Below are 27407 nucleotides of genomic sequence, written 5' to 3' on the forward strand. Positions count from 1 at the left end.
GGGCTTCTGACGTCACTACGCCGCGCCGGAAATGTTTTCTCCTTGGAGACGGGACGCGAGAAGGCGGCGGCTCAGCCCTGTCAGGATCCTGGAGAGGCTGCCTTGACTCCATGATACTCGCCGCTCCGCTTCGGGAGAAAGGTCGAGGCAGCTCGGCCCACGGGTGAGAGGGGCCATGGGGCAGAAAGGAGGCAGGAAGGCACCGCGGGGTGGAAGGAGGGCGGGCGGGCGTCGGTCTCCGCCGTCTTCGCCTAGGCGCTGCCCAGCCTTCTCCATGGCTTCCGGGGCGGGTGTGACTCCTGCGTTGCTTATGGGATTACCTGCGAGTTGGATTTGGCATTTCTCTTTGCACCTGCCTGCAACGTCCTCTTGCTTTGCCTCCCGGACTTCTGCAGGATGATTCTTGGATTGGGAAACGGAAATAATAATTCCTCCTCCACTTGGTTATCGTCTCTATTACTTAGGAAAGAGAACATGGCTCCTTTCAGACCTGTCAGTGCGAAAAAGGGCTCTGCCCCCAATTTCCTTATCCACATGCAGGTTCTGCTGTATAAAACAATACAGCTGCGTAAGAACATGAATCATTCCCAAAATATAATTGTAAACGAGCCTCTTGCATATTTTATAATGCCATCCTTCATCCATAGATCTCAGGGCGATTCACAAAGTATATACCTCAATGAGCGTGAGCTTACGTTTGCAGGGTAATCTCATTTATATTAGGTCTAATTTGAAACAAACCCATCTCATCAACACAAAGAAGCCTTTCTCTTTTCTAATCTTTCAAATTTGTCAGAGTTGAAAATCCCTTTTCACTTCAATTTGTCGTGGAGAACTGCAGAAAAATAGCCAGTGCTCTTGAAGAGAGGCATAGATCCTGTTTCTGATTGTATATCCGTATATACTACACTACACTGAAATTTTAAAATATTTCTATGATAGTCCTTGAATCTTTGTGCCACACTTGCCATCGTCTCCTGCCACACCTTTGAGAACCACTAAGCATAGATGTGGTGTAGTGGTCAGTGTATTGGACTAGGACCTTGGAGTCCAAGGTTAAAATCCCAACTCTGCCATGAAGCTCACTGAGAACTTTGGACCAGCTATTGTCTCAAAGCATAGCCTTCCTCACAGGGTTGTTGGGAGGATAAAATGGGGAGCAGGAGAGCCAACTTGAGCTCATTGAATTAAATGTACTAATAAAATAAGATCTTATTCTTCCAGTTGTCCATTTAGTTGTTTATTTTTTTAAGAAGTTACACCTCTGGTTTTGTGGATAAAAACACAGGCCCCATGTAAAAATATATTTTTTGCTTACACTTCATAGAATATCTGTTGTCCATTAAAAATAGTTGTACCCTTACTGAAAAATTATAGTGATAGTAGTAAAATACAGTCATACCTTGGATCCCAAACGCCCTGGAACTCGGACATTTTGACTCCCGAACACCGCAAACCTGGAAGTGATTGTTCTTGTTTGTGAATGTTCTTTTGGAACCCGAACATCGGACGGTGCTTCCGCTGCTCTGATTGGCTGCAAGAGCTTCCTGCAGCCAATCAGAAGCTGTGATTTGGTTTTCAAACATTTTGGAAGTCAAATGGAGTTCCGGAACAGTTTCCGTTCGACTTCTGAGGTACGACTGTAGTATATGATTATAGATTTACATTTTACCATAGCTCTCACTTTTTGTTCTTGATACAGGTATGGATGCTGCTCCTGATTCTTCTACTGAACACCAAGACTCTGATAATGATTCTGACACAGAGAGCAAAGTGGATCCAGATACCCAGGCCCAGGAATACTTTGAACGTGTACTTGGATCTTCAAGTCAGTCTAGTCAGGCATCCCAGTGCCTTCCTCCCACATCTCTCTCAGTAAGTGATAAGGCCCAAGTATCAGATCACAGGTCTCCTCCTCTGGAACTGAAAAAGTCTCCTGTTAGTGATGATACAGCTTCAGGGCTGTTATCTCTTCCTCTGGAGCTGATCTTGGAGATCTGTTCCTACCTGAAGCCCAGATTTGTCCTGGGTGTCCTTCCTTTGGTCTGCAAGACACTGAGAGACATTCTGCAGGATGAAGTCACTTGGAGAATTCGTCTGCTAAAGAGGATCGGCAGCAGCTATCCAGTTGTGGAAGGTGGGTTCCCTTTCTGCCTACCATATTTTATTATCTTGTTAACTCAAGTATGAACTAACCTTTCCAGATCAGCTTTGTCAATTATAAGATAATCACTGTTCTCAGACCTGCATTTTAAAAGACACAGCACAAAAAGAAATGGGATTGGGCATGGAGGAGGACTAAAGCGAACTCATGTCTTCTTAGATGCCAAAGTTCTTATGTGTGTGTGTGTGTGGTTTTTTTTTCTGGCAGGGAGTAAACTCCTTACAGCTGCTCCTTCTTTGGACAGTGGGTGGGGTCTGTTGGTCTCACTGGCTGTGTCCAATGGCAGAACCCAGAATATGCTGCCCTTCCACTCTGCTGTTCCAGGGCAACTGGCAGCTGAAATCACTGTTATTTCAGATAGCGAGGCTGAAATGGATGGAAGTTAGTACCGTGGTACCTCGGGTTGCAGACGCTTCCAGTTACCAATGCTTCAGGTTACAAACTCCGCTAACCCAGAAATAATATCTGGGGTCAAGAACTTTATTTCAGGATGAGAACAGAAATCACATGGCGGCGGCGGGAGGCCCCATTGGCTAAAGTGGTACCTCAGGTTAAGAACAGTTTCAGGTTAAGAACGGACCTCCAGAATGAATTAAGTTCTTAACCCAAGGTACCACTGTATTCCTGTGGGTTTTTAAACATTATTCTATAAACATTTATGGCTAAGTGTCTTTCTGCCCATTCTTGCTCTTTAGATTCCATGCCTCTTTTGTTTCAAATTGAAAACCTGCCTTTAATTTTTAGAGAGTTACAGTTGAGCCCAGAATTGGGTGTAATGTTGACACCAAACTGATAGTGCTGAGTGCTGGCTCTGCAATGAAAGATAATGTCCTTTCAGTCTCCAAAGTTTTCCGAATTGATGAAAGCCCACTTTGATGGTTATATAACTACTGTTTTCTCTCTTTCAGAACACTTGTATGGAAAAGCAATGGATAATGTTGTAAATAAGATACAGTACAGTGGTACCTCAGGTTAAGAACTTAATTCGTTCCGGAGGTCGGTTCTTAACCTGAAACTGTTCTTAACCTGAAGCACCACTTTAGCTAATGGGGCCTCCCACTGCTGCTGCGCCACCGCAGCGCAATTTCTGTTCGTATCCTGAAGCAAAGTTCTTAACCCGAGGTACTATTTCTGGGTTAACGGAGTCTGTAACCTGAAGTGTCTGTAACCTGAAGCGTCTGTAACCCTAGGTACCACTGTATATACATTTGCTTACCTTGCCTGAGTTTTTTCTACAAAGCCCAAAGGAAGAATAGCATCTCTTTATGCCTTTTTCACATCTCAGCAGATGATGCCTTTAACTGGCCAGCTGCCTGCATTGAACTAGAGGAGCACCTCCAACAATGGGCAGAAAATGGCAGGAACACAGAGCACTTTTCCCTTGCTGAGGGACACTTTGCATCAGTTGACTCTGTGCTGCTGCTCCAGGTAAAAGTCACATTTCCTGTGCCGCTTTTATTTGTACAATGTTAATGATTGATAGAGTCTGTGAACAAGCAGTCATGAAGTTAGGAGTGTGTTCTGAAATATTATTTTGTCATAACCTCTCTGTGATTACTCATCTGAGAAATCAGTCTTACAAAATTAATTCATCTAAATTGTCAGCAGAAGTTCCATTTCTTACACATTGCATTCCATTCCTTAGAAGAGAGGGCTGACTCTGGATTTAAACCTCTAAGACTGACAGTGGACATTGCATGAGTGGAACAATTTCAGCTCACTTAACCAAACTTTGCATCCTCCCCCAGTGCACCCCCCTAAATCTGCTTTGGAGGTTTGGGAGACCCCCAGAGCTAGAGGAGAAGGAGAGAGAAGTTGTTCCACTGCTCATGCAATAATTTTGTTGGTTACAACCCAGAATATTTTAGCTGGGAGGATTCATGGTCCGGTATGCTGAGTGGAATACCAGCAATGGCATGCACCTTAACTACTTTTTTTTAAAGTTAACATTTATGATTACAGTGTTCAATTTGAAAATTATACAGTTAGTGGGTTGTGTCCAGTTGTGTTCTTCCACATCGGGAAGGTGTGTGATCCAGCCGACACTTCGATGAATGGAGGGTAGGAAGAATTATCCTGGTCTCCTCCCTCTATGCACTGTTCTGGGGGTTCTCCTGCCCCGCCAACCCTGAGCCAATTTCAGTGGATGTGTGGGGTGAAGGGAGAAGCCCTGATGTGGAAGTCCTTGTGCATATCCTTCATGCAGAGGTGGTTTTTTGTTTTTTTAGTGCCTGCCTCTCAAGAAGGAAGGCCAGCAAATAGAAGGCTACATAGCCTCTTTCTGTTCTTCCTACGGAATAAATGCACAGAGGGACAGATTTGTCTAAACTATTGATTGTATATTGTCTAGACCAGCATTTCCCAACCTTGGGCCTCCAGCTGTTTTTGGACTACAACTCCCATAATCCTCAGCTAGCAAGACCAGTGGTCAGGGATGATGGGAATTGTAGTTCGAAAACAGCTGGAGGCCCAAGGTTGGGAAACACTGGTCTAGACTACATTATACAGCTCGATGATTAAGCCCCTTATGGGAAGAAACACTGGTTGTACCAGAACAGCGTCTTTAAGTTGATTTACGAGTTGATGTTGCTTCTACTAATACACGATTGACTGAAAGAAAAAGATTTCTTCAGTGATTTATTTGTTTGCTTGTTCACACTCCTTACTCTGGAATAGTTGCTTTGGTGATACATTTTTGTATGACTTTGCAATGTGCCGGTATATCACTACCCTGTATATTGTTTGTTGAAGAATCTTAAGAAAGAGGGACAGTGGCTCAGCTTTTACAGTAATCAGTTGTTTTTCATTGTATCCAGGGTGGGAAGCTCTGTGTCTCAGGTTCTCGGGACCGAAATGTCAATTTGTGGGACCTGAGAGAGCTAGGCAAAACACCAGAAAAAGTGCTGGTGAAGGCACTGGGGACAGAGCGCAATGGCACACACAAGGTAACCAGAGTCTGGAGTCTATGGCCCCTAGGTCATGTAGTGGTAGTACTTTAATTCTATAATTATCCTATCCTGTAAATGTTTAATCCAGAAGCACTACTGTTGCTAACGTCTAGAACACTTAAATACACAGAAGATTAATGAGTAGCAGAAATAGCATATCAGCTCAAAATTTCCACACATACATCCCCCTTCTGAAAGATTCATGGCCAGTTCTCCCAGATCAATCTGTTTCTTACCTGGCACTGCCTTGCAGTGAGTGGCAGTTCTCCCACCGTATAACTGCTTCCCGTTGTTCACACTCTTCTTAATATCAACACCACCTCCTAATTGTCCCAGCATTCTTTTACCTTCCCTATCCCTTCAGAAAACACAGCATGTTAGTCTACAATAGACTGGTCGCCTGTTAGAAGTGTAAAAAGCTTTAAGTTGCCTCTCCAAATGGCCAACACCCTTTTGCATCTGGCCACACAGTAAATAGTAGTTATGAGAGGGAAGGGGGCTGGATAGTTGTTGTCTATCCTGGAGGAAAAATGGCCTATCCTGTCCAGGAAGGAGATGATATCTGAAGGCTGCACTTCTTCCTTGTGATTAGAGAGAAGCAAGCCCTTAGGAGAGGGTGAAGATGTTGAGGCACTGCTATTCAGTGTATTCCACGCTCAAAAATTCTGTAATGCAGAGCTGGACCAGTTGCTCCATTCTGAACTGCTGTCTGTTTCCTGGCTTAGCGAAACCCAGTTTCACACAGCCAAGCAGAGTTGTATTAGAAATGTCTGTCTTTTGAAAAGGGAAATCCCACAATTGTCCCCTATCCATGTTAGTCTGTTTTGCTGCATTCACCAGTTCAGGAGGATAGTAGAAAGATTAACTATTCCTTATTCATCTTCGGGAGAGAGTTAATTATCTGGGTCTGTCCATACCTTCTTGGGCTATCCTCTGCAGTGGGGCAATATCACATGTTCTTTACATGTCACCAGCATGATAATCACAGTGTTACTAAACAAAGGACTGAAGCGCAGTGATGGCTCTTGCTTTTTCTTTTCACTGCATAGGGATGGGTTTGGTCACTGGCTGCAAGAGATGACCGTGTGTGCTCTGGCTCCTGGGACAGCACAGTGAAGCTGTGGGACATAGCTGCTAATGGACAACAGTGTGGAGAAATCAAGTAAGGTTGCCTCTGTGCTCTCCCCTGTGAACGGAGTAGCACTTGGGAGTGGCAGAACCTGGAGTTTTGTTACATGTTCAGCTGAGTATGATGCCTCATCACAATGTTCTGTGTTGAATCTGTGGGGGCATTATTTAGCAATGCTGATGCATGAGAGGTTTAGCTTGGCTGAAGGCCTTGTGCTGTTTAGGCAGAACAGAATGTTGCTAAGGAGGATTAGAGGCAAGGAAGGGTGTGGGGTACGAAAACTTGCCTGTAAATAAGATGAGCAAAAAAGTGGAATCATTCAGGATCACTTTGCCCCTGTAGTAAAGGATTTAAGGTGTTGGTGACAGCACTGGTCACCTTCATTGATTTTGTTGTTGTTGTTTATTCATTATAGCCCAAGAGCTCACTAAAAAGCCAGATGAAGGGATTCAGGAGAGGGCAGAAAGAGCAAACAGGGGGAAAGTTGTGTGTTGCATATAGGAAAGAATTAGTTCTTCTGATTTGTGAGGTCAGGGGAGGCAGAAGTCTCATCTAATGTGTGGCAGGCATTAAGAGGATGGTTGCTTCATCCTACAGGGCGGCATAGAAGGCAGCAAAATGAGAACTAGCAAATCCCACTTCTAAACCCTATTGGTCTAAGTCTAAGGCTAAGCAGAGGTTGACTGACTTTCATATATTATTTGAAGTGTGTGCTCTGGCCCTTCACCTGATTCTTCCCTTCTTGTCTTGTTCTAGAGGAAAAGCAGCTGTGTTGTGCCTTTCATATCTGCCTGACATTCTAGTCACGGGAACCTATGACAAGAAGGTGTCAGTGTATGACCCTCGAGGTTAGTGTCCGTTGTTTCCTGTGGATACTGGTGCTTTGAGCTGCAACTGCCATGCTCACTTGCAAGCAGTCAGTGCCTATGGGGTGGCAGGCGTATAGATAAGTTTGCTATCTCCTCTGAGGGAAGGAGAAGGGCTGGGGCAGGCAGCCAGGAAACCCAGCCAGATACCTCCATTCAGTTCACATAAGTGGCTAGCACGCAGCTGCTTCTGGCAGCCATCTTATCTAGAAAACTCTGCGCAATGAAATAGTGTTTTTTAACGCTACTTGCTTAGGCTAGAAAAATATGACCTGCTTAAAGGAAATCCTTGCTGCTGTTCTACATCTAATCACTGCAATGGTTAGCTTTGCCTCCTGCCCCAATATTTGTCAGAAGTAGTGAAGAGCTGGCTAGAGAGCACCCAGCAGCTCTGCTACTTAGTTATTGCCCAATGAAAGTGACTTCAGCTGGAAGACTATGGCCTACAAGGGAGAGAGAATATCTGTGAGGGGCTTGCTGAATGAGGCATTTCTTTTGTGAGAACTTGGGTAGGTGCCTGGGCTCTGTTAATGCATCTCTTGGTCCTCTCTCACAGCTGCGCTAGCCCCAGTGAAGAGCCGCAAGCTTCATTCCAGTGCAGTCCTATCACTTGCAGCTGATGAGCACTTCATTCTCTCCGGCAGTGAGGACCGAACACTGGTGTGTTTTGACAGGAGGGCCAACAGTGTCCTCCAGAGGCTACAGGTAAGCTACAGACTTTGACTCTCCTTTTTGTGCTGAGGATGGCCAAGAATTCCTTAGAAAGCAACTTAGAAAACCAGGATCTGTGGGTGTTGTCTCCAGAGTTTGTCAGGAGAATCCTTAATCCTGTGGGTTTGAGTGCTACTTATTTCTGTATTAGTTGAAGGTCTGGGACTACAAACCAAATCCCAGGCTTTTACTTGTGTTCAGATTAGGTATGTTCTTGTGCTAAATAAAACTCAGAGGCTATATGGCTCAGGAAGCTACACATTCCAAGTTGAGGCTCTCGAGTTTAGTGGGACCTTGATCTGGCCTCGCCCAAGTATTCTTTAACTTGGCATTGCTCTTGCCTGACCTTTACTCTCCTAAGTTTATACGGCAAGGCCATGTGGGAGACATTCCAGAGGGCGGTTTTTGCATTCAGACATTACATGAAACCACAGTTGCTTTAGCTGAACCATGGTTTCGCATTATGAGCTTGCTCCCAGTTTGTTTGGGACTGGCAAACCAGGCTTTGAAACCGCAGGCAGAAGCTCTGTTCTGACTGAATTTACAGAGTGGTTTGTCGGGGCCATTGTTTTGCCTAAAGAGGCTGCTATACCATGAAAATGGGAGTAGCTCTACCTTAAGCGAATACTTGAGGGTGAACTTTTGAAGCTTAGTGCTGAGCCAGATGGGAAACTAAAGGCAGAAAAGCAGCTCTAAACCATGGTTTGCTTGTTCATGTGGAAGCTCATGGTTAGCACAAAGCATAGTTTTGCACTATGTTTGAACCTAGCCTCAGTTCTGCTAATTTTCCTTATTTAGGTTCAAGAATTTCGCCCCATATTTTATATTGGCAAGTAACTTGTGGCATCTTTTTGTTTTCTACTTTAGCATACACAATTTATTTCACTTAGTTGAGCTATCTGCTTTACTTTAGTACAATACCTTGATTAATGCCAGTGACATTAGTTCCATTCCTTCCTAGCTGGACTCTTACCTCCTCACCATGTCATACCATGGTGCTCAGCTATGGGCAGGAGACAACAATGGGCAGCTGTATGTCTTTGAAAACAAAGGAGGGTGTTTCCAGCACATCCGGGTACGCTGAGAAGTTGAATCGCGGAGAAATATGGTACTTCTCTAATCTCCACCCACAAAATTACTTGTGCTTTGCTAAGCATAGCCTAGCATAAGGTGTTGCTTTTCAGTAGATTGTATTTATATTTATAACACTGCTGGGATTCACCTTAGAAATCTCATGAGCTTTGACCATTTGGAGCCATTCTTCTTCTGCCAGTGTCGCTTCTGAACCCAAACAAGCATGTTTTGCTGATAGTATAGAAATCACTAGTGCCTAAAGGTAAAGGGACCCCTGACCATTAGGTCCAGTCGTGACTGACTCTGGGGTTGTGGCGCTCATCTCGCTTTATTGGCCGAGGGAGCCGGCATGTGGCCAGCATGACTAAGCCGCTTCTGGCGAACCAGAGCAGCGCATGGAAACGCCGTTAACCTTCCCTCAGGAGTGGTACCTATTTATCTACTTGCACTTTGACGTGCTTTCGAACTGCTAGTGCCTAACCAGTTGTAAAAGAAGCAGCAGCAGCATACTAGCATTTGTCTCCTATTCAAAGCATCACTCTGTTTTTGTTTTGTTCCACAGTATTTCGATGTGGGTCACCGCTCTCAGATCACGGGAATCCAACATTCACTGGGTGCACTTTACACAACTTCCACTGACAAGACACTGCGTGTAAGAATTGTGGTGGTGTTTAAGTTACAGGTCTGAACCACAGACAGGCCTGGGAGACAGGGCTTCCCAATCCCATCCTTCACCTGTGGGGGCAAAGCAAAACCTGCCCATTTTTCAGGCTGAGAGACAGAGCATGAAAGGTGTGTCTTCCTAGCTAAAGCAGCCAAACCCCTTGGAGTCTCCCACCAGCTGCGGGAGAACTAATAGCTTGGCATAGCAATGATAAAGGAAGGCCAGAGCCCGCACAAAGCTGTTTTCATACCAGGTTTCCATGCCCCTGATTGCAGACCGATTGCTTCACAGTGCACTCCTGGTCTTTATCAGTCACACAGGTCATTCTTTTGGAGGTTTTCTTACAAAATAGTTGCCTTGGTACAATACCCTTGTGACTCCGAACCAATCTGCTCTGTCCCATACACTATTTTCTATACTTAGCCATTGTTTGTGTGGTACCGAAACGCAACTTTCCATTTCATTAGATTTTAAGCTTCTAGACCGTAACCTCTTGGATTTCTCTTCCAGATCCATGTTCCCACAGATCCGCCCAAGGTCATCTGTTCACACACACACAGCTGTGTGCTAAATGGGGTAAGGCTTGTGGGGGTGCTCGTCAACCTAGTTACAGACTTTTTATACTGGCCCCAACCTGAAAAAGGGAGCAGGGGAGATTGTGGGAGAAAGCATCCATAGCTGTCTTTGTTATGTGGGGTTATGTGCTGGGGTGTGTGTTTTGGCTTCTGTGACTTTTGCTCACTGTACTTAGATTTCCTCCACCACCCACCCTTTCCTTTCTCCTCTTTTTCAGATCAGTGTTGAAGGAAACATGGCCGTTGCTGCCTCTGGTGGCGTCTCTGTAGAAGTCTGGAAGCTCAGTGTGTGATCCACACTTGCAAACACAAGTGCCAAGTCTCAGACAACCTGCCCCCAGGTTCCCAGTGCCCATTGAGTTGTTAGGTTTTTGTTTTGTCTGCTCTTTGGAGCTGTGAGGTTAGGGGTGGAGGTTCAGCCTTTACTTGTCCCAGGTAGCTTGTAACCAAGAGTCATGCTCCTAAATTAGTGGACCTCTACATGTCCAAACCCAGTCAGCTGCTCACTCCCATTTCTCTTGTGTGTATGCGCATGTACACATACTCCTCGTCCACTTGAGCTGTCACTGCCACACTCAGCCTTAAGGAGAGCAGCACCGCTGAGTGGCATGGTCAATGAACAGAACTAGCTGGCCCTTCAGGTGAAAGGATATTATCCTAGAGGCACAGCTCCGAGCCTGAGGAATGTCAGCTCAAGGGAAAAGGGTTACAGGAACAAGGGAGGGCGGAGTTTCCCATCAGGTTAAAAGCACCCTCTAGTGACCCAGTTCTGATCCATGTTTACAACTTTAAATTAAAGATGGCTGATCAGGAGTGATGGTGCCTTGTTTTGTTTCTCATGCAAGCAGCATGGTTTTAAAAGCCTGCTTATCTTTATACAACAGGCTACATTCCAGCAGCGCAAAAGTCAACGGTTTGCACACACAGGGCTGAGTTTCCCCCATCCCAAGGCAGCAGGAAAAGTTGTAGGATTTGATAAAGAATCTAGTTTTCAGAATGCAAGTAGTAATTGTAATACAGTTATGGGAAGCAGCTCTTACCTTCAGTTTGTTTCCATTTCTGACTTGGCTGGGTAATAGCTATTTAAAAATACCCCAATGCAATAAAATACCTATTAAAGCAGGGAAGCAAACGCAATACAAATGGTACCTCGAGTTACAAATGCCTCAGGTTACAAACTCCACTAACGTGGAAGAGTTACCTCGAGTTGAGAACTTTACCCCAGGATGAGAACGGAAATCGTGTACCTGTGGCAGCAAGAGGCCCCATTAGCAAAAGCACACCTCTAGTTAAGAACAGTTTCAGGTTAAGAACGGACCTCCAGAATGAATTAAGTTCATAACTAGTGGTACCACTGTAAAACAATAGAGTTGTGACTTCAGAAATATCTGGTCACTACTCCGCCATGTACCTCTTAGGTGATCTCCTTACATGTTGTGCAGTTTGGGCATTAGTTTCGTGAAAGTAAATAGCTGTTGATCACATGAAACACAAAAATTATCAGGAAATATCAGGAAAGTGGAAGGAAGTGCTGCCTAACTCCTAGACACCTAAGCACTCTTAGAGCAACAGTGTGGCAAGCAGGGCTCCAACCATTGGATCTGCCTGCTGTTTGTAGTGAGCTCTTTAAAATGTCTGTGTTTGGCACTTAGGCCTACTCTCGTGTCCCAGCATGCTTTATGTTTTTCTCATTGATACTAGACATCAACACAGCTACAGGCAATTTTTGTTTCCCAGACCGGTAAAGCCGGTTTGAACAATGTGGCTAAACTTGCGCCAGGAGGCTCCTACCAGGATGTGGTGTGATGCAGTGCACTGAGCTGTCCAGTTGTGTGACTGGTGACTACTGCATTCCAGTCTGGCCTCCTTATATAGTATTTATGCTGAAGTACACAAGAGCCAATGTAGAGCAGTGACTTCAGTTATGGGGCTGAATGTGAGCAACCCGGGCTTAGATCCCTACCTGCAAGGTCATGAAGCCCACTAAGTGGCCTTAGGCAAATGACCATTCTGAAAAACAACTTAACTTTACTTAGTTTTCAGTAAAACAATACAGTCTTTTTTTGGGGGGGTGGGGAGAACAATCAACTCAGGTATTAATGTTGAAAGATGAGAGTACTTATAAAACAGAAACCTGCTGATGGTTGAGGAAGAGAGACTAACATGACCATCCCTCTGGAAACTGGTATGGAACTGAGAGTTTGGAAGTGTTACAAGCACCAGTTGCAAAGTGTGATTCCAAAGAGCAGGGCAGTCCAGTGTTGCACACCCTCCCAAAGGCAGTGGAAACAGTAATGTGTTTCTGAAGTATGGCTGAGAGTTTCATCTCCTTGCAGCTTTGGTTCTCCACTCAAGCCAGGACAGGGACCATCAGGCTGGTTCCCCTTCCTCAGCCACGTACGACTCCTCCCTCCAAAACTGCACACGGCCCTCTGCAGCAGTGAGCAAGCAAGACTCAGTTGGGTGGAAGGACAGAGACTGAACTGCAGTTTTGCTCACAGGCAAGCTCAGGGCAAGGGACCCCTGTGAAGAGGAGAGAGAAGAATAATGAAGATAAGGGTAGAGATAACGTGCTCCTAACACTTGGGCAGCTAGACATGGGCTGGAGTTCAGAACTGCATCTGCTTTTTCAAGCACCACCTGTTGTGCTGAATAATCAATATGAGAAAGAGACAGTCCAAGTTCAAGAGAGGAAAGAAGAAATGCCTTGCAGTGGAAAACATGCAAACTGTACCTGATCCTCAATGGTCATGAGGAAACAAATGTTATTTACACCAGAGATTTAAAATCTTTTTGAGTCCATGGCTCCCTTGACCAACTACATTATTTCTCTGGCACCTTTATAGGGCTCAGGAGCCCAGTTATGTCACCCCTTGCCTGCCAAGCTGGCAGCTTTTCACCCTTTTTCAAACACCCTTCCTTGTGGAGTGTTCCCTCCACCTCCTTTCCAATCCCCTCTCCTTGGGAGTCCTCTGGGCAGCCGCAGCTGCTTCCCCTGGTCTCTGAGCTGCCCCCTTGATCCTCCCTGACCAGCCCCAGAGGCATCATTCACCTAGGGAGCTTGTAGCCAGGGCCGCTGCAATAAATAACTCTGAAAGCCTTTGGGAGGCAGAGATGCAAGAGGGCACCAGAGGAGGGAGGGAAGGAAAGAGGGACAGAGGCCACTGTTGCCCACAGCACCCCTGACCATCATTCAAAGCACCCCAGGGTGCCACGGCACACTGGCTGAAAACCACTGCTTTAACTGTTCGTTTAACACATAGATTGGAAAATGCTATGCATTAATTCCTCTGCCTATGTTCTTAGTGGTCATATTCAGGCAACTAGGTCATACAAAAAACAGCTACGATTACTGTCAGCAGTTAAGGCACCAACAATTTGGAGAGAAGGCTTCATGCTTTGTTCTCCAAGGTTAAATGTTGCCTTATCCAACCAAATGGAATTCAAGCCCCCCAAACGGCACCCCCCCCCACACACAGTATCTGTGGCTCAACTCCCATGAAGCACTGGTAAGTTACAGGACCGCCCAAGAAGGAACCTCTCCATTTTCCCAGGTCATTCTGCTCACCTCCACCAGGTCCCAGAAGTACACCTTCCCATCCTCAGAGCAGCTCCCGACATGAGTGTCCCTCTCGCTCATGCAGCAGTCCATCTTATAGGTTACATTCTTGTGGCCTGTATATCTAGAGGTGTCATGGGGGGGTGGATGAGATGAGAAAGAGGAGAATATTTCTGCTTTTCTCAGTCAGGCTTTCCCCCCATAAGTCCACCTATGGTTGTTACTAGTCCCTGACAAGGTAGATGGAGGATAATGAAAGCCCAGCATCACCAGAGTTCAAGGCAGACTGACTGTGGCTCTGATTCAATGTATAAATATTGTATTGCACAAATTTCTCTAGTCCACTAGGTTCTTTTACATGGAAGCACTCATACACTTAAACACTGGATTGGCTGCTCCCAAATGCTGAAGAACAGCCACTCTTTTGAGCTGCTATTGTCTGTCGACAACAGGGTGGAGTAGGGCAAGCTTTAATGACAGGACTAAATAACTGCATTGCTTACTCTCCTAGTAGTTCACCCGTATCCTTGTCCAGCAAACGCAGAGTAGAATCCAAGCTAGCAGCCAGGGTACATTGCCCATCTTTGCTGAAACACACGCAGGTGATGGGACCTATAATGAAAATATGGCAGTGTTGGGTTTGATTGCATCAAGAAACAAGAAAGTGCAAGATTCTGGGCAATCCCCATCAGAACTTGTTCTTAGGAGTTTCTTCAGGGCTACAAATTAGGAAGGAAGGAAGGAATAGTAGCTTGCAGAGATCAAGTCTACCCACTGCCTAGAATGAGTCAGTGTCGGACGTGATACAAGATGTGGCAGAGTCCCTTCGGTCTGGACCTGAGGGGCATCAGCTAAAGAGAAGAGGCAGGGGAATACAGGTGAGGGAGGCAAAGGAAATGCAACAGGGACCATCACCCTGAAAAATTGTCTCTCATCATGCCAAATTGTCAACAAGTCTGTAAGCAACACTCACTTCCAATGTAATCTGAGTAGAGCTCTCCAGCACGGAGGTCATAGCGGCGGACACGCCCATCCACAGAACTGAAAAATAAAAAAGGGGACAGTGGAAATTAGCTGGCAGCAGGAGGGTGGCACTCAGCAAGCACATTGGCGGACGACCCTGAGGTCTCAAAGGGTGCCCTTTCAACATTCCTGGTTTTCAAACCATGGAACTCAAGTTGTGGGACAGGTTTCCCTATATGCTTGTATTCTTTTGAAACTAACTTTCTCCCTTTTGGAGCAAACACTGAAAATATTTCTTCGTTTCTTATGAAAGTTTAGAAATGAGAGGATACTACAGAGTATGGATCTACACAGCTGTGTGACTTTAGGATTGGGCTTTTTATTAGTCCAAAAAGAATCTGATCAATTGGTCAGACAAGTATTGTCAAATGCTGGTAATGCAAAACACCAGCTTTATAAGAACAGCATAGAATATAATGTTAAAAAGTTTTATATTTATAATAATTAGAAATAACAAAACAATGTCAGTGGCCATACACTGTATTTTGGAATGTGATTGCGGCCATAGGGCTTCCTCAGTCTGCTTCCTTCAATCCATTGCAGATGAGTAGAGGGGTAAAACACACCTGGATGGGTCGGGAAGCCCTTAACAGATCCCAAGGTCCAGCATGGACTTCGCAGGGCAGGGAATTTGCCCTCTCCAGCTCTAACTTCACTCCACCTTTCCTTACCCTGTAAGGATTTCATGGTCTGACACCTTCAGACTGGAAATGCCATCCTTGGCCTCATCCAGGATTTGGATGGGATCTGGTCTGCGTGACCGGCAATCCCAGCAGCGGACACTGGAGTCAATGGCACCTGCAAGAGAGCAAAGATGTATATTGAGTACAGCCTAAAATGAGTTCTCTGGGATTAACAGTGAAGCCGAGTGAGAAGAAAAGTATTCCTTACCTGAAAGGATCACAGTTGCCTCTTCATTGAACTGGACACAGTTTACTTTCTGCCAGATGAGAATAGAGAGAAGAGAATGAAATAAGCAATGACTATTGTCCGACTGGTTTAGCAGATTCAAGCATAGAAGGATTACATTCTCTGTTCCCATTCCTGCCACATTTCTACACAAAGTACCTCAACTTTTGAACTCCTTGAACTTCTACAGAGCGCTCTCTTCGTTACTATTTCCACCCCACAAGCCAAACATCCAATGTAGTCTTGTAGCCAGAATGCAATATTTTGACACTTCTCATAAACTTCCTCCTACTGTAGTATCTAATGTGTCAATAGTATTTTCTACTGCACAGCTTTTTAGATGCCAAATAGACAAAACTGCAGACATTATCCAGTCACTGTGAGGCAGGATACATTTCTACCGTCATCCCCCAGTGGAAGCTCAGAAGAATTCACCTTCTTATGTGCATAAAGCTGGATATTTGAATCATGTGCAGAAAAGGGCAAACAAAATGATCAGGTGGGTGAAGAAACTCACCTATGCAGAAAGATTGCAGTATTTGGTGCTTTTTAGTTTAGGAAAAAAGGTGAGTAAGTAGGATGCACACACATGATAGCAGTATATTATATAAAATTATACAGGGTACAGAAAAAGTGGACACAGACCTTTTCTCCCTGTCATATAGCATTATAACCTGGGATGATCCAATGAAAGTGGTGGAAGATTCAGGACAGTCAAAAGGAAGTATTTCTTAACACAGCACATAGTTAAACCATGGAATTCACTGCCACAAGATGTGGCAATGACAACCAACATAAATGGCTTAGAAAGGGAATTGAACAAAGTAATGGAGGATAAAGCTATCAATGGCTACTAGTCATGACAGCTATACATTACAGCCTTCCAAAATCAGGGGCAGCATGATTTTGAGTACCCGCCACTGAGAAACAAAAGGTACCACTGTACCTCTCATACCCAGCTTGTGAGATTTCAGATTGGCCACTGTGGTGAAAAGGATGCTAGACTAGATTGGTCTGATCCAGGGAAGATACTCTGTTCCCTTTTCTTGGAAGGGACAAAGGACAGAAGAGGTCTTACCCCTGCATGGCCACGGAACTTGCGAATCACTTGACCTGTGGCAACATCCCACAACACTACTGTCTTGTCTGCACCACATGAACAAAGCTGGCTGTTATCAAATGATCTGCAGAGTGGATAAAGACAGATAATGATGGGGAAAGCATCCTGATTGCTTCCTGTATGTGCAACTCCCTGAATTACTGTATTCTTACTGTATTAAGAATGTCAGATTTAATTTTTCAAAAGCTACGTTTCAAACCTTAGGACATTAAAGATGGGTTCAAATGTATGGAGCAGGGACTGAATAGGATATCCTATTATCACTGGCTGGGACAGTATTACTATGCTATTTACAGCTTTTCTCCCAACAGCTAGCAGGTTCAAGTTTTGCATATTTAGACAATTCATTTAAATTGGTTTAATATACAACTGATAGCTTCATGGAGAAATTGATTTTTCTTTCTTTCTGGAATGTAAAAATGTTATTCATCCATATCTTTTTCTTTTGATTATGAATTTTATAAATTATTTGTTTTCCAGCTGTATTGTATAACATTAAAAGTTAAATTTATGCAACACAGGCAGGTCAGAGGATTTAATTTGTTTACCAAGCAATTTTTAAAACTCTACTTTGCCCTGCTCACAACTCCAGTAGAAAGGTAGACAAGGCATAGACCACAAAAGTTCTGACCAGTGACCCACCTGTTTTTCAGCCAGTTTTTTTTTATTATTGATTTATTGTTTTATATACAGTGGTACCTTGGTTTACAACCATAATCCGTTCCAGAGGTCCATTTGTAAACCAAAACAGGTTGTAACCCAAGGTGCGCTTTTGCCAATGGGGCCTCCAAAAAAAAAATTTGTTCGTAATCCAAAAGAAATGGGTTGTAATCCAAAAAAAGGTTGCAAACCGGGACACGCACTTCTGGGTTTGGCGTGTTTGTAATCCAAAACCAAGACGTATGCAAACCAAGGTACCACTGTACTACCCTGTACCTGGAGGTCTCAGGGTGGTTCACAGGTCAAAATATAAAACCACAATATATATAATCAAAATAAAAACAACAACCCAATAACCCTCCCCCCCAGAAAGAGCCACATTTTAAAAGGGCATACCATCTCAAAATTTCTGGTGGTATTTCACCACAAAATCTTTTTTTCCAAAAGAGTGGCTCCCTCTTCCCAGTTCTTACCCTGCTGCATCCAGAACCTCATAGCCATGGCCGCTGTAAGTCTTAAGGAGAGTGCCTTTGAGGGGGTTCCAGAGCTTAAGTGATTTGTCACTGCCACAGGTGAGACAATAATTTCCATCCACTGCAGGGGGGATAGGAGAGGAAAAACTTATTGAACAGTATCCAATGCAACACTCTTCAGCAGTGTTCCTGACAGATTTGCCTTTCCTATTTTCTGCACGTGCTACACAGGTTCCACTATTTCTGCTGCAGGCACAAATTTTCTCCCTGAGCAAGAAACCTATAACCACGGTATAGACACCTTCCCCCAATCATTATTTTCTTTAGCTCGTGAATCACTAAGGATTATATTCAACATAGCACTAAGCTGAATGTTCCATCAGTGCAAGGATTTCCTCTTGAGCAATTGAATTTTCTCTCTCTCCCTTCTTTCCTGCCCCCCCTAAATCTGTTCTGGGTTTCTCCCCAACCCCAACCCTCCAGAGCGGATTTGGGATGGCACAAGGCATACAGTGTAGAAGAAGGGGAAATCCCACTGTGCTAGTGTTAATCCTTGCACTAGCACAAACGGAACACTGCCCTAATAATTTATACACTGCATTGCTATTCAGCTCCAACTTTTGGGTTTTCCCCCTTTGCACTTTTCTATGTATATATACCAGGTAACTAAGGATTGCACTTCATGCATCTGATGAATATTGTTTTCAACGACTTATGCCGCAATAAAATTTGTTGTTCTTTAAGGCAAAAGAGGAGAAGCTGTGACCCTCCAACTGTTACTGAATTCCAACTCCCACCAGCCCCAGCCAACAATCAGGGATGATGGGAGTTGTAGTCCAGGAACATCCAGAAGGTCACAGCATCCCCACACCTGCATTAACTAAGGCGTCACAAGACTCCTTGCTGGTTTAACTGCAACAGGCTACCACAACTTCACCTCTAAAAAATGTAAATCACACACTAGACTCTGCTTTGTTTCTCTGGTTCTAAAAATTCAGCACCATGTTATAAGATCAAGGATACACTCACCATTGAACCTCACTGCCCTGACAGCTCCCTGTTTACATTCCAGTGTGCCCAGAAGTTTCTTTGGCAACTCAGGCTTCTTCAGTTTTGGCTCTGGAAAGGCCATGATGAAGACAAGCAGGCGTGCTATATGGGGATTCTTCTATACTGGATGCAACAGCTGTAACTTGACAGCAAATTCTCAAGTTCTACAAAAACCCCAAAGTGGATTGATGTGATGTGTTAGGATTGCCCTGCGTCTGGGATTTTTCTTCCATTTGGAATACCACCCTGTTACAAAACGACACAGGCATAAAGAGAAATAAGGTCCCAGCTGCAACAGCTACTCAAGCTACCAGTTTCTTCACAATGGTAAAGACCATTTTTTTCTCCAGAAAGAAAATTGGCAAAGGCAAATCACCTATGTCATGTAGCCTTGCTTATCTTATTTTACAAGTTTCTATCAACCCTCTAGAAATCCTTCTCTTTCCAAACCAGTTAAAAGTTATCTTTACATAGCAAACCCTGTAGCACACCTACAGTTCTTTAAACTTGCAGAAAACCACCAGGGAACTCTTTCTACTACTCTCTGATGCTCTTCTCAATCTAATTCTTATCCTATGGTAGCCATTTTTGAGGAATTCTATATTATCCTTTACAGTACCTTGCCTATATAGCTCGATTTACTTATTTTCTTAAATTTATAGCCCGCCTTTCTTCTACATGTGGTTCCGGGGCGGTCACTGAACAGACCCAAACCTGCTTCGTTTCAGCCATGTCCCTTCAGACCACAACCAGGAATCAAACATGCGCAGACTTCCCATTCGGAAGGATACGCAACATGACTGAAAAACGACTTAGCACCTCTTATAGCTTCCCCCAAACGTTTAACTGCCAATTGAAAACCAGATTTTATTATGGGAAGGAGGAAGATTGAATGAGGAACACAGCGCAGCCCTCCAATTCGCTCCCCTCGGTGCACAGCTACCTCATCTTTAGTTCCGCCCATTCGCAGCGTGGATTTCCCCACCCTGGTAGGAAAAAAACCCCGAAGGTTCTTTACCTCAATTGAACAACCCATAGCATCTCCCCAAGGAAGATTAATCCGCTAAACCGTCTCCAAATACTGCGGCCTCGGGACTGATGACCGGAACGAGAAGGCTTGAACTCCGGGGTGTTACACTCTTAGTTGTCCCCCTTGCGCCACTGAAAGGAAGCGGAAGTTGGTGTAGCGGCGGGGGCGCTGCTCGGAGTTAGCCAGAGGCGGTGCAGGATGGCCGGTAACAACGTAATGGACCCGCGGCGGCCAAATCGCGTTCTCAGGTCAGCGGCGGGGGACCGTAGGCGGGGGGGCGGGGCGGGTGAGCTGCCCCGGCAAAGCCACGGAGAGAGCGCGAGCGGGGCGACCTTTGGCACGGAAAGATTGAGCCGGGGGAGTGGCATATGATGCTAAAGGGTGCGCTGAGACGTCACCCCTCGCTGTAGCGCGGGACTGGCATGGGGTCGCCATGGCAACGCAAGGCGGAGGGCGAGAGAGAGAGAGAGGCGGCCTTTCCTAATAGCCACCGGACTGGGCAATAGGGGGAACTTTTCATGGGGGAAACTGCAGCAGAGAGAGACTCAGGGACAGAGATGGCTAGTGTTGGCTGACTGGTGATGATCAAAATGTGCCCCAACTGCAAGTCCTGGTTCAAAGAGAATAGTGTGGCCACCAGTCCACACTTACGGGGGATATATGTGTGCGCACGCGTGTGCAGTGCCGGATTTACGTATAAGCTAACAAGCTACAGTTTAGGGCCCCATTCTCTTGGGGGCCCCCCAAAAAATAAAGGAAAAAAACCTGGATTTCCAAAATATATACTTCTTCTTAATTGTATTTCAGTTCAATAATTACTTTGATAAAATACATATTTTGTTATGTGCAAATGGCTTTAGATACCTATTAGGTCCGTAAATTACCATATAGCATATAAGCAACACAAAAAAGAGCAACACTTTGTTGTTGACAAAGGACAGCTGGACATATAAAGGGCCCCATTACCTTCAGCAGCTTAGGGCCTCCTCAAACCTCAATCCGGTCCTCTCTCTCTCTGTGTGTGTCTTACTGCATATAGGTGCTCAAAACAGAAACAGGGGCGCTTCAGCGTTGCAGCAGTGACTTGCACAGAGTTTAAAAAATGCTTCTGAAACAAAGAAAGTGGTGAGCTGTTGCTGTAGTGTGCAGGGTGACCTTGCTCATAGGCACTTACACTTGGCATATCTTGCTCTGTATATTGACCTGGAGACGTTTGGGGCAGGATTTAACAGTGTTGTTGCATGTACTGAATGAAGTCCGCATATGCAGCAGGACTTCCCAACCATATACTCACCCCACCCCCTAAATATGCACTGGATGATTGGGTGGGCCCCCAGAACAGCATTAGGGGGGGCAGGGGGGAGTATAGTTGCATGAGCAGACCTCATGTTGTACATGCATATAGCCTACTTAGCACTACATTGAATTCCACCCTAAGTATACAAAGCATGTGTGCTGTCACTTAGCTAGAAACCTTCCCCAACACATATCCATCACTTTTTTAAAACGGACACATGAACATGCCAAGAAACACAGGGCAGTTACAACTTTTTTATAAAACAAAGTTTTTAAAAGTTTACAAAATAGTATTAGCAGCTTGTGTTGCTGGTCACTAATGATTTCATGGGTATATAGAAAGCACTCATCCTTGCAGCATACAGAAGTACAATATATAATTTTCACAACAAAGTAATGTAATAGGAGTGCTTGGAAAATCAAGAAAGATGTGACTGAGTAACCTTTAGGTGAGATGTTTTTCCTGAACTGTGAGAGAACAGTTTTGGAGACTAGCACCATTTCTTTTTCCACAGACACTAGAGCATGTTCAGAAAATGTTTGGCCTCCAGATGTTACTTAAATATGACTCCCTTTATCCCTGGCCATTGGCCATGCTTGCTGGAGCTGATAGGAGTTGTACTTCAGCAACATGTGGAGGACTAAAGGTTCCCCACACCTAAACAACTCCAGGCTTGTTGGCTTGAAGCTGCACAAAGCCTTATTAGTAGCAGAGAAACTCCCATTGATGTCTTACTCCTTATTTTGATATGGTGGTGGATAAAGCTAATGTTTTATTTTCAAGCATAATTTAAAATGTTTTCTTTCCACCATAATGGGAATTTTTACTTTATAGATACAAACCTCCATCCACAGAGAATAACCCTACCCTGGAAGACCCCACACCAGACTACATGAATCTACTGGGAATGATTTTCAGTATGTGTGGCTTGATGCTGAAGGTGAGTATTGCAGTGCTTGGCCTTTTGACTTCAGGACATGCAGAACATTAGCTGAGCAAATTAAGCACAAGATTCTACCAGCTGCTTGTTGTCTTGTAATTATTACACTGCTGTTGGATTGTATAATTTTGAAAATCATATAATCTCTGGAAGGTAATCTGTCATCAACAACCCCAGGTTAGTTTAATGTGCCTAACAGACCTGGATTGAGCATCTTATTCTAGTAGTAAATGACACAGCTTCTTTTCCTTTCTGTCGGATTAACTGCATAATATTCCTGTGCTTAAACCTTCCCTATTTCCCTGCTATTTTAGTCTCTCCAAGGAATGCTACCCAACTGCTAAACAATTCTTCGCAATAGTCAGATAAGAGAACAGTGCACAGATGATGAACATTTATTGGGCCCCAAAGGCTGATGAATCAGTTGAATGTTGAGAGTGAATAATGATTTCATGATGTTTCAATTCATGTTAGCTATAGAGTCTAATTTGCAATTACTTATAAAGATCTCTGAGTCAGAGTGCTTCACTTTTCTTCTAGATAAGAGAGGTAGTAACACCTGTCAATTGTAGAATAAGAGTCTGAAATGATATCAAGTCATTGAACAATGGCATTAGTTAATAATTGTAATAATTGTAACAATTACAATGTGATTCAACCATAAACTCCAAATTAAATAATCCATTTAAGTATATGGTATGTCAAATCTATGCTAATATTAACAGATGCTTATAGTTCATCCAGAAAAGTATAAAATCTTATGACAATGTATATACATATTATATTAATTTAAAGAGCATTTTATTTTTCATTAAGACTTTTACGAATGATAGCATTTAATGAAAAATATACAGAAAGACTTACTCTGTAACAATATATTGAGAACTGTATGGTAATATATGTGTCTTTGAACCTTAAAAATGGCCAGTAAATGACTTAAATTTCCATTTGATTTTGTTTACTAACAAAACGTGGAACTAAAGCAGGGGTAGGCCGGATGCGGCCCTGTCGCCTTCTCAATCCAGCCCATAGACGGTCCAGGAATCAGCATGATTTTACATGAGTAGAATGTGTGCTTTTATTTAAAATGCATCTCTGGGTTATTTGTGGGACATAGGAATTCGTTCGTTTTTGTGTTGTTTTTTTTCAAAATATAGTCCAGCCCACCACATGGTCTGAGGGACGGTGGAACAGCCCACGGCTGAAAAGGGTTGCTGACCCCCGAACTAAAGGGACTTTCCGACTCTTTTATTCTTGATCTTTCTTGTATGTTGCACAGTTCCGATTCACAACTAACATTGTTTTTTTCTGACACAGAATTACAAAAGCTGGCTCTTTTGTAGTTAGTTTTGAGTTTATATTATATAGGTGAACACTCTAGATATTTGAAATGCCCATGGACAATGTGCTATCATTTGAGAGGTCTGAATGCATTAATATGACTTTAATTTCATAGTTCCCTGGAAATCAAATATATTTGATTATTAGTGTGTCCATTTACTTTGAATGAGCTCCATGTCTTTAAAACTGAAGACAATTCCTCAAGGGGAAGGGTCGTAAGCTCAGTAACTTCTACTTTTCTCCCAAGTTCCATCCCTGAGGTAGGGACTGAAGTGTCCCCTACCTGAAACCCTGGAGAGTCATTGTCAATCATTGTAGACAATACTGAGCTAGACGGAGCAATAGTCTGACTCACCGTAAGGAAGTTTCCTATGAATTGAGTAAAGAAACAAGGCAGAGTGCTTATCATGGTTTTACACTTTTACTAAGGAATAAATAGTATTGCTTAATCCTTGAGACTTCATTAAAGCTTTCACTACATTACTCTGTGCTGTTTGCAGCTAAAGTGGTGTGCCTGGATTGCGGTCTACTGTTCATTCATCAGCTTTGCCAATTCTCGGAGTTCAGAAGATACCAAACAGATGATGAGCAGCTTCATGTGAGTCAGGTTCTTTTACTTCTTTCAGCCTTTCACTGAATCCTGTGTTAATTTCTTACTGCTGCCAAGTCTACTTTGAGACGAGAAGCACACAGCTGCTTTCCCTTTGCCACAAACAGTATGCAGTTGCACATGGAAAGTTAAGGGTACAGCTCTTGTGTGGAAACTTCAACCAGCATCTCTTGCCCAGAAACTATTGCTCTGAAAGATTATAAAGCTCAAGGCAAGCCCCACCCTGAGGATCCCTTCATTGGAATGAAAACGAGTGGCCTGGCACCTTGAATACCCACAATGGAACTCTTGGATGTAACTAATCCAATCTCCCCCACGCCCAAATCCAGTCTGGGCTAATTTCTCTAGTTATATTTAACCTACCACACTTTTGCTGCTTGTCTCAGCAGATTAATCATTGGTAAGAATACTTATTCCTTTTCCTCCTAATCTAGTCAACCTCATTTTGGGGTAGCCTTAATCATTCAGACCTTGTAATAACGTATTCACAGATAAATATTTATTCTGCCTTTTTCTTAATGAGTTCCATTCTTTCTGATGAAGTCATTTACTTCCCAGAAACCTTGAAGTGTTGCTTCACTTGCCAGGCTAGGGCTGGGGGGCTGGGGCTCTCCAGATGTTGGGTTCTAAGCCACATCAGCCCCAACCAGCATGGCTAGTGGTCAGGGATGTTTATAAAGTTGCAGTCCTCCAGATATTGATAGACTACAGGCTTCACATCCCTGATCCCAAGGATCCTAGTGTACATTCTAGCTCACTTTAATATGGCTATGGTGCTAATTTTCTGAGCCAGCTCTATCTGTGGCTGGCTGTTCATTCTTTGGGAATTGGGCTAGCGGCTGCAGCAGAAAGAGGTTCCCCTTGTACCAGACTCATTCCCCAGTCCTCCATTGTCTCTGAGGGATGCACACACAGGACACACATTCAGGTTCAAACTCAAGTCAAATACACAGTTCCCAAGCAAGCTTAGTAACACATCCCATATAAACTTTTTAAATTGAATACACTGAACACACTGAGATTCTTTGGTCACACTTGTAATTCATTCTGTTGACATTACTATTTGCATTGCTATTATTAGTGTAATATTAACATTCCTGCCCTGATTATAACTCCTGTCTTCTTTTCAGGTTGTCTATCTCGGCTGTAGTGATGTCCTATCTGCAAAACCCACAACCCATGTCTCCTCCTTGGTGAAAGGTTATTGCCTCTCTTCAGAGCTCCTCTTGCAAAACAGAGGTGCACACCCTCAACAGAGAGGACTATTTTCTCAGGCAATGCAGATCCATTTGCACATGTCTTGGGAGTACTCATTTTGCTGCATTAATAAAGTGATGGTTATTAGAGATGCTTTGGCTACATTGCCAACTTGGCTTAGTGTGTTAATACGTAATGCATTTCACTTGAACTGTAGTTTAGTTCTTAGCCAACCAAACATCTGCAGTGTGCTCTGACTGTACTTCCTGTACTGTTCGGGTTTTCTGCCCAGTTAAAAAAAGGAAATACTCTTATTCAGAATAACAACATCCTTAACTTTTACAAACCAATTAAAAGAAGCATCTGCTTTTAGAATCAAGTACTGAAGCCAATTAGCGTACCACAGAAATCATCTCTTGGGAAACTCATTTGTGCACATATCTCTGTACTGCTAGGTAACTTCCCACTATAGCCTGTAATCAGAGCAGGAGTGCTGTACAGTAAAGGCATTTCGTCAGACAACTTCCCACATCTAGCCCTGTATTCTGAAGGTGTCCGAGGCAGCAACCTTGCTCAATATTGATTTTATGTTAAAATCTTTGGATTTATTTGCAGCGTCTTTACCATGCTCTTCAGCTGAAAAACAGTGCATTGAGCAGCTTGCACCTGTTTGTATATGTGTATTTTTGCACATATAATGAATGTGATTCAACAAACGATTTAAAACAATAACAAAGGATTGTTTTATGCAAAGCATATTTTGTGGGTGATTAGTCAGATTTGTACTAGACTTTGAGTTTAGAATGAGGTGGCAGCAGTAAATGAAGTGAATGATTTTGCACTATTAAGTCTAGTATTACCTTTTACATAAAGCGAGAACAATCAAACAGCAAGGGAAAGACTGCAGCATTATTCTTCTCACTTGCTTTAAGGCTCTTTGGCTAAGTGCCAGGGAATGGGATGCAGCTGTTGATTCAGGCGCTCTCTTCCCTCTCCCCATTTTTTTCTAGGCTTTCTGCCTTCCAGACAAATCCTCCTGCATATCTTTGTGAGGAGGGGGGGACGCTTGACTGGTCTGGGGGAGTGGTAGAGCTGGAATACCAAGCAAGAGGGGCTGCGCTCCCAGACTGGGAGGGAATCCAGCCTGGGAGGGCCTGTTGTAGGGGGCTGGGATCACAGGAGAATTTGAAGGGGCTGTCAGTCATGGGAAACGGGGAAAGGTTTGCTTAGTTTATAGTTGTGCCGCTGCACAAAGGATGGAAAGGCCCTCGGGTAAGTATCTCAGGACAGATGCCCTTCCGATCACTTTAAATTGATAAAAAGTTGTGGTTGGTCACGTATTTTAACTGGCTTTGCTAATATCACCGAACCGTGCCAGGCAAAAATTAAGCGAAGCTTTCTCTAGCATGGCAGATAAAGCTTCGCCTGCTTCAATTCCGTACAGTGTCGCTCTGCGGTTTAGAGTACAAAAGCAGGAGTGGTACACGCAGCAACAAAAGGGGGCGACTTCAGATTAGCCAACTAAAATTACCCTCGCCAATCTCCCCACTCCATGCTATCTTCGAAGCGTTGGAGGAAATTCTAGCGTTGTAGGGAGCCGGGGGACTGGCAAACAAGCTTACTCAGAAGCAAGAGGGTGCGAGCCGGGAGAAAAAAATGGGTTTTCCTTTCTTCGCACGGCGTCGGCGCTCTAAATCGCGTTGACCTGGGGCAGAACCTCTCTAGACCAGAAAGACGAGTGTGTTTGGGAAGCGGGCGGGAAAGGATCGTGTGGATTCGTGAACGCCCGCCCACCGGCTTTGTTTTGAATATACATTGGAAACCATTTCATCCGATCGCGACTTCTGCGCCTTTAAGAGAGTCGAAACCCCCCGCCGCCACCGCCGCTCCCTTCCCCTCCCCGATCTATTTTGGCTCGGCGCTGCTTTCATTTCCGCCTTCCTGTTCCGCAAGTGGTGCCAGGAAATTCCCCGCTTCCGCGCTGGCCGGGCAGGAGCCGGGGGCGGAGCGGAGGCCGCGTAGCCGGTGCGGAATGCAGCCGGAGGGGGCAGGCGCAGGCTCCAGCTT

At 44.3% G+C, this 27407-nt stretch overlaps 3 protein-coding genes across 13 annotated transcripts; 2 read left to right on the plus strand and 1 right to left on the minus strand.

Moving 5' to 3' along the window:
- The first annotated feature begins 17 nt into the window (after positions 1 to 17).
- On the plus strand, positions 18 to 10944 carry FBXW9 (F-box and WD repeat domain containing 9). 5 transcript variants are annotated; one of them, XM_083430872.1, is made up of 11 exons: positions 19 to 163; positions 1703 to 2137; positions 3450 to 3592; positions 4981 to 5109; positions 6162 to 6274; positions 6998 to 7089; positions 7664 to 7812; positions 8780 to 8893; positions 9455 to 9544; positions 10067 to 10132; positions 10350 to 10944. In XM_083430872.1, exons 2-11 carry the CDS (start codon positions 1705 to 1707, stop codon positions 10422 to 10424), a joined length of 1404 nt encoding a protein of 467 aa, XP_083286998.1. In that variant the 5' UTR covers positions 19 to 163; positions 1703 to 1704; the 3' UTR covers positions 10425 to 10944. The 5 variants fall into 5 exon arrangements, 2 of the variants coding, with proteins under 2 accessions (XP_083286998.1, XP_083286999.1); XR_014508771.1 differs by having other exon boundaries at positions 20 to 163; positions 3453 to 3592; positions 8780 to 8926; XM_083430873.1 differs by having other exon boundaries at positions 20 to 163; positions 3453 to 3592.
- Positions 10945 to 12139: 1195 nt separating this feature from the next.
- Positions 12140 to 20107, minus strand: WDR83 (WD repeat domain 83). 7 transcript variants are annotated; one of them, XM_083430965.1, is made up of 10 exons: positions 20008 to 20107; positions 18905 to 19171; positions 17876 to 17996; positions 16701 to 16806; positions 15605 to 15653; positions 15385 to 15511; positions 14664 to 14731; positions 14194 to 14302; positions 13700 to 13814; positions 12140 to 12654 (listed from the first exon to the last, which is right to left on the minus strand). In XM_083430965.1, exons 2-10 carry the CDS (start codon positions 19005 to 19007, stop codon positions 12502 to 12504), a joined length of 951 nt encoding a protein of 316 aa, XP_083287091.1. In that variant the 5' UTR covers positions 19008 to 19171; positions 20008 to 20107; the 3' UTR covers positions 12140 to 12501. The 7 variants fall into 7 exon arrangements, with proteins under 7 accessions (XP_083287091.1, XP_083287090.1, XP_083287092.1 ...); XM_083430964.1 differs by having other exon boundaries at positions 19944 to 20076; XM_083430966.1 differs by lacking the exon at positions 20008 to 20107 and adding an exon at positions 19869 to 19981.
- Positions 20108 to 20111: 4 nt separating this feature from the next.
- WDR83OS (WD repeat domain 83 opposite strand) lies at positions 20112 to 25489 on the plus strand. The gene is made up of 4 exons (XM_083431033.1): positions 20112 to 20203; positions 22087 to 22192; positions 24034 to 24131; positions 25274 to 25489. Exons 1-4 carry the CDS (start codon positions 20154 to 20156, stop codon positions 25338 to 25340), a joined length of 321 nt encoding a protein of 106 aa, XP_083287159.1. The 5' UTR covers positions 20112 to 20153; the 3' UTR covers positions 25341 to 25489.
- Positions 25490 to 27407: the final 1918 nt, after the last annotated feature.

Source organism: Podarcis tiliguerta, assembly GCF_965153285.1.
Source record: "Podarcis tiliguerta genome assembly, chromosome: 2".
Classification (NCBI taxonomy): Eukaryota; Metazoa; Chordata; class Lepidosauria; order Squamata; family Lacertidae; genus Podarcis; species Podarcis tiliguerta.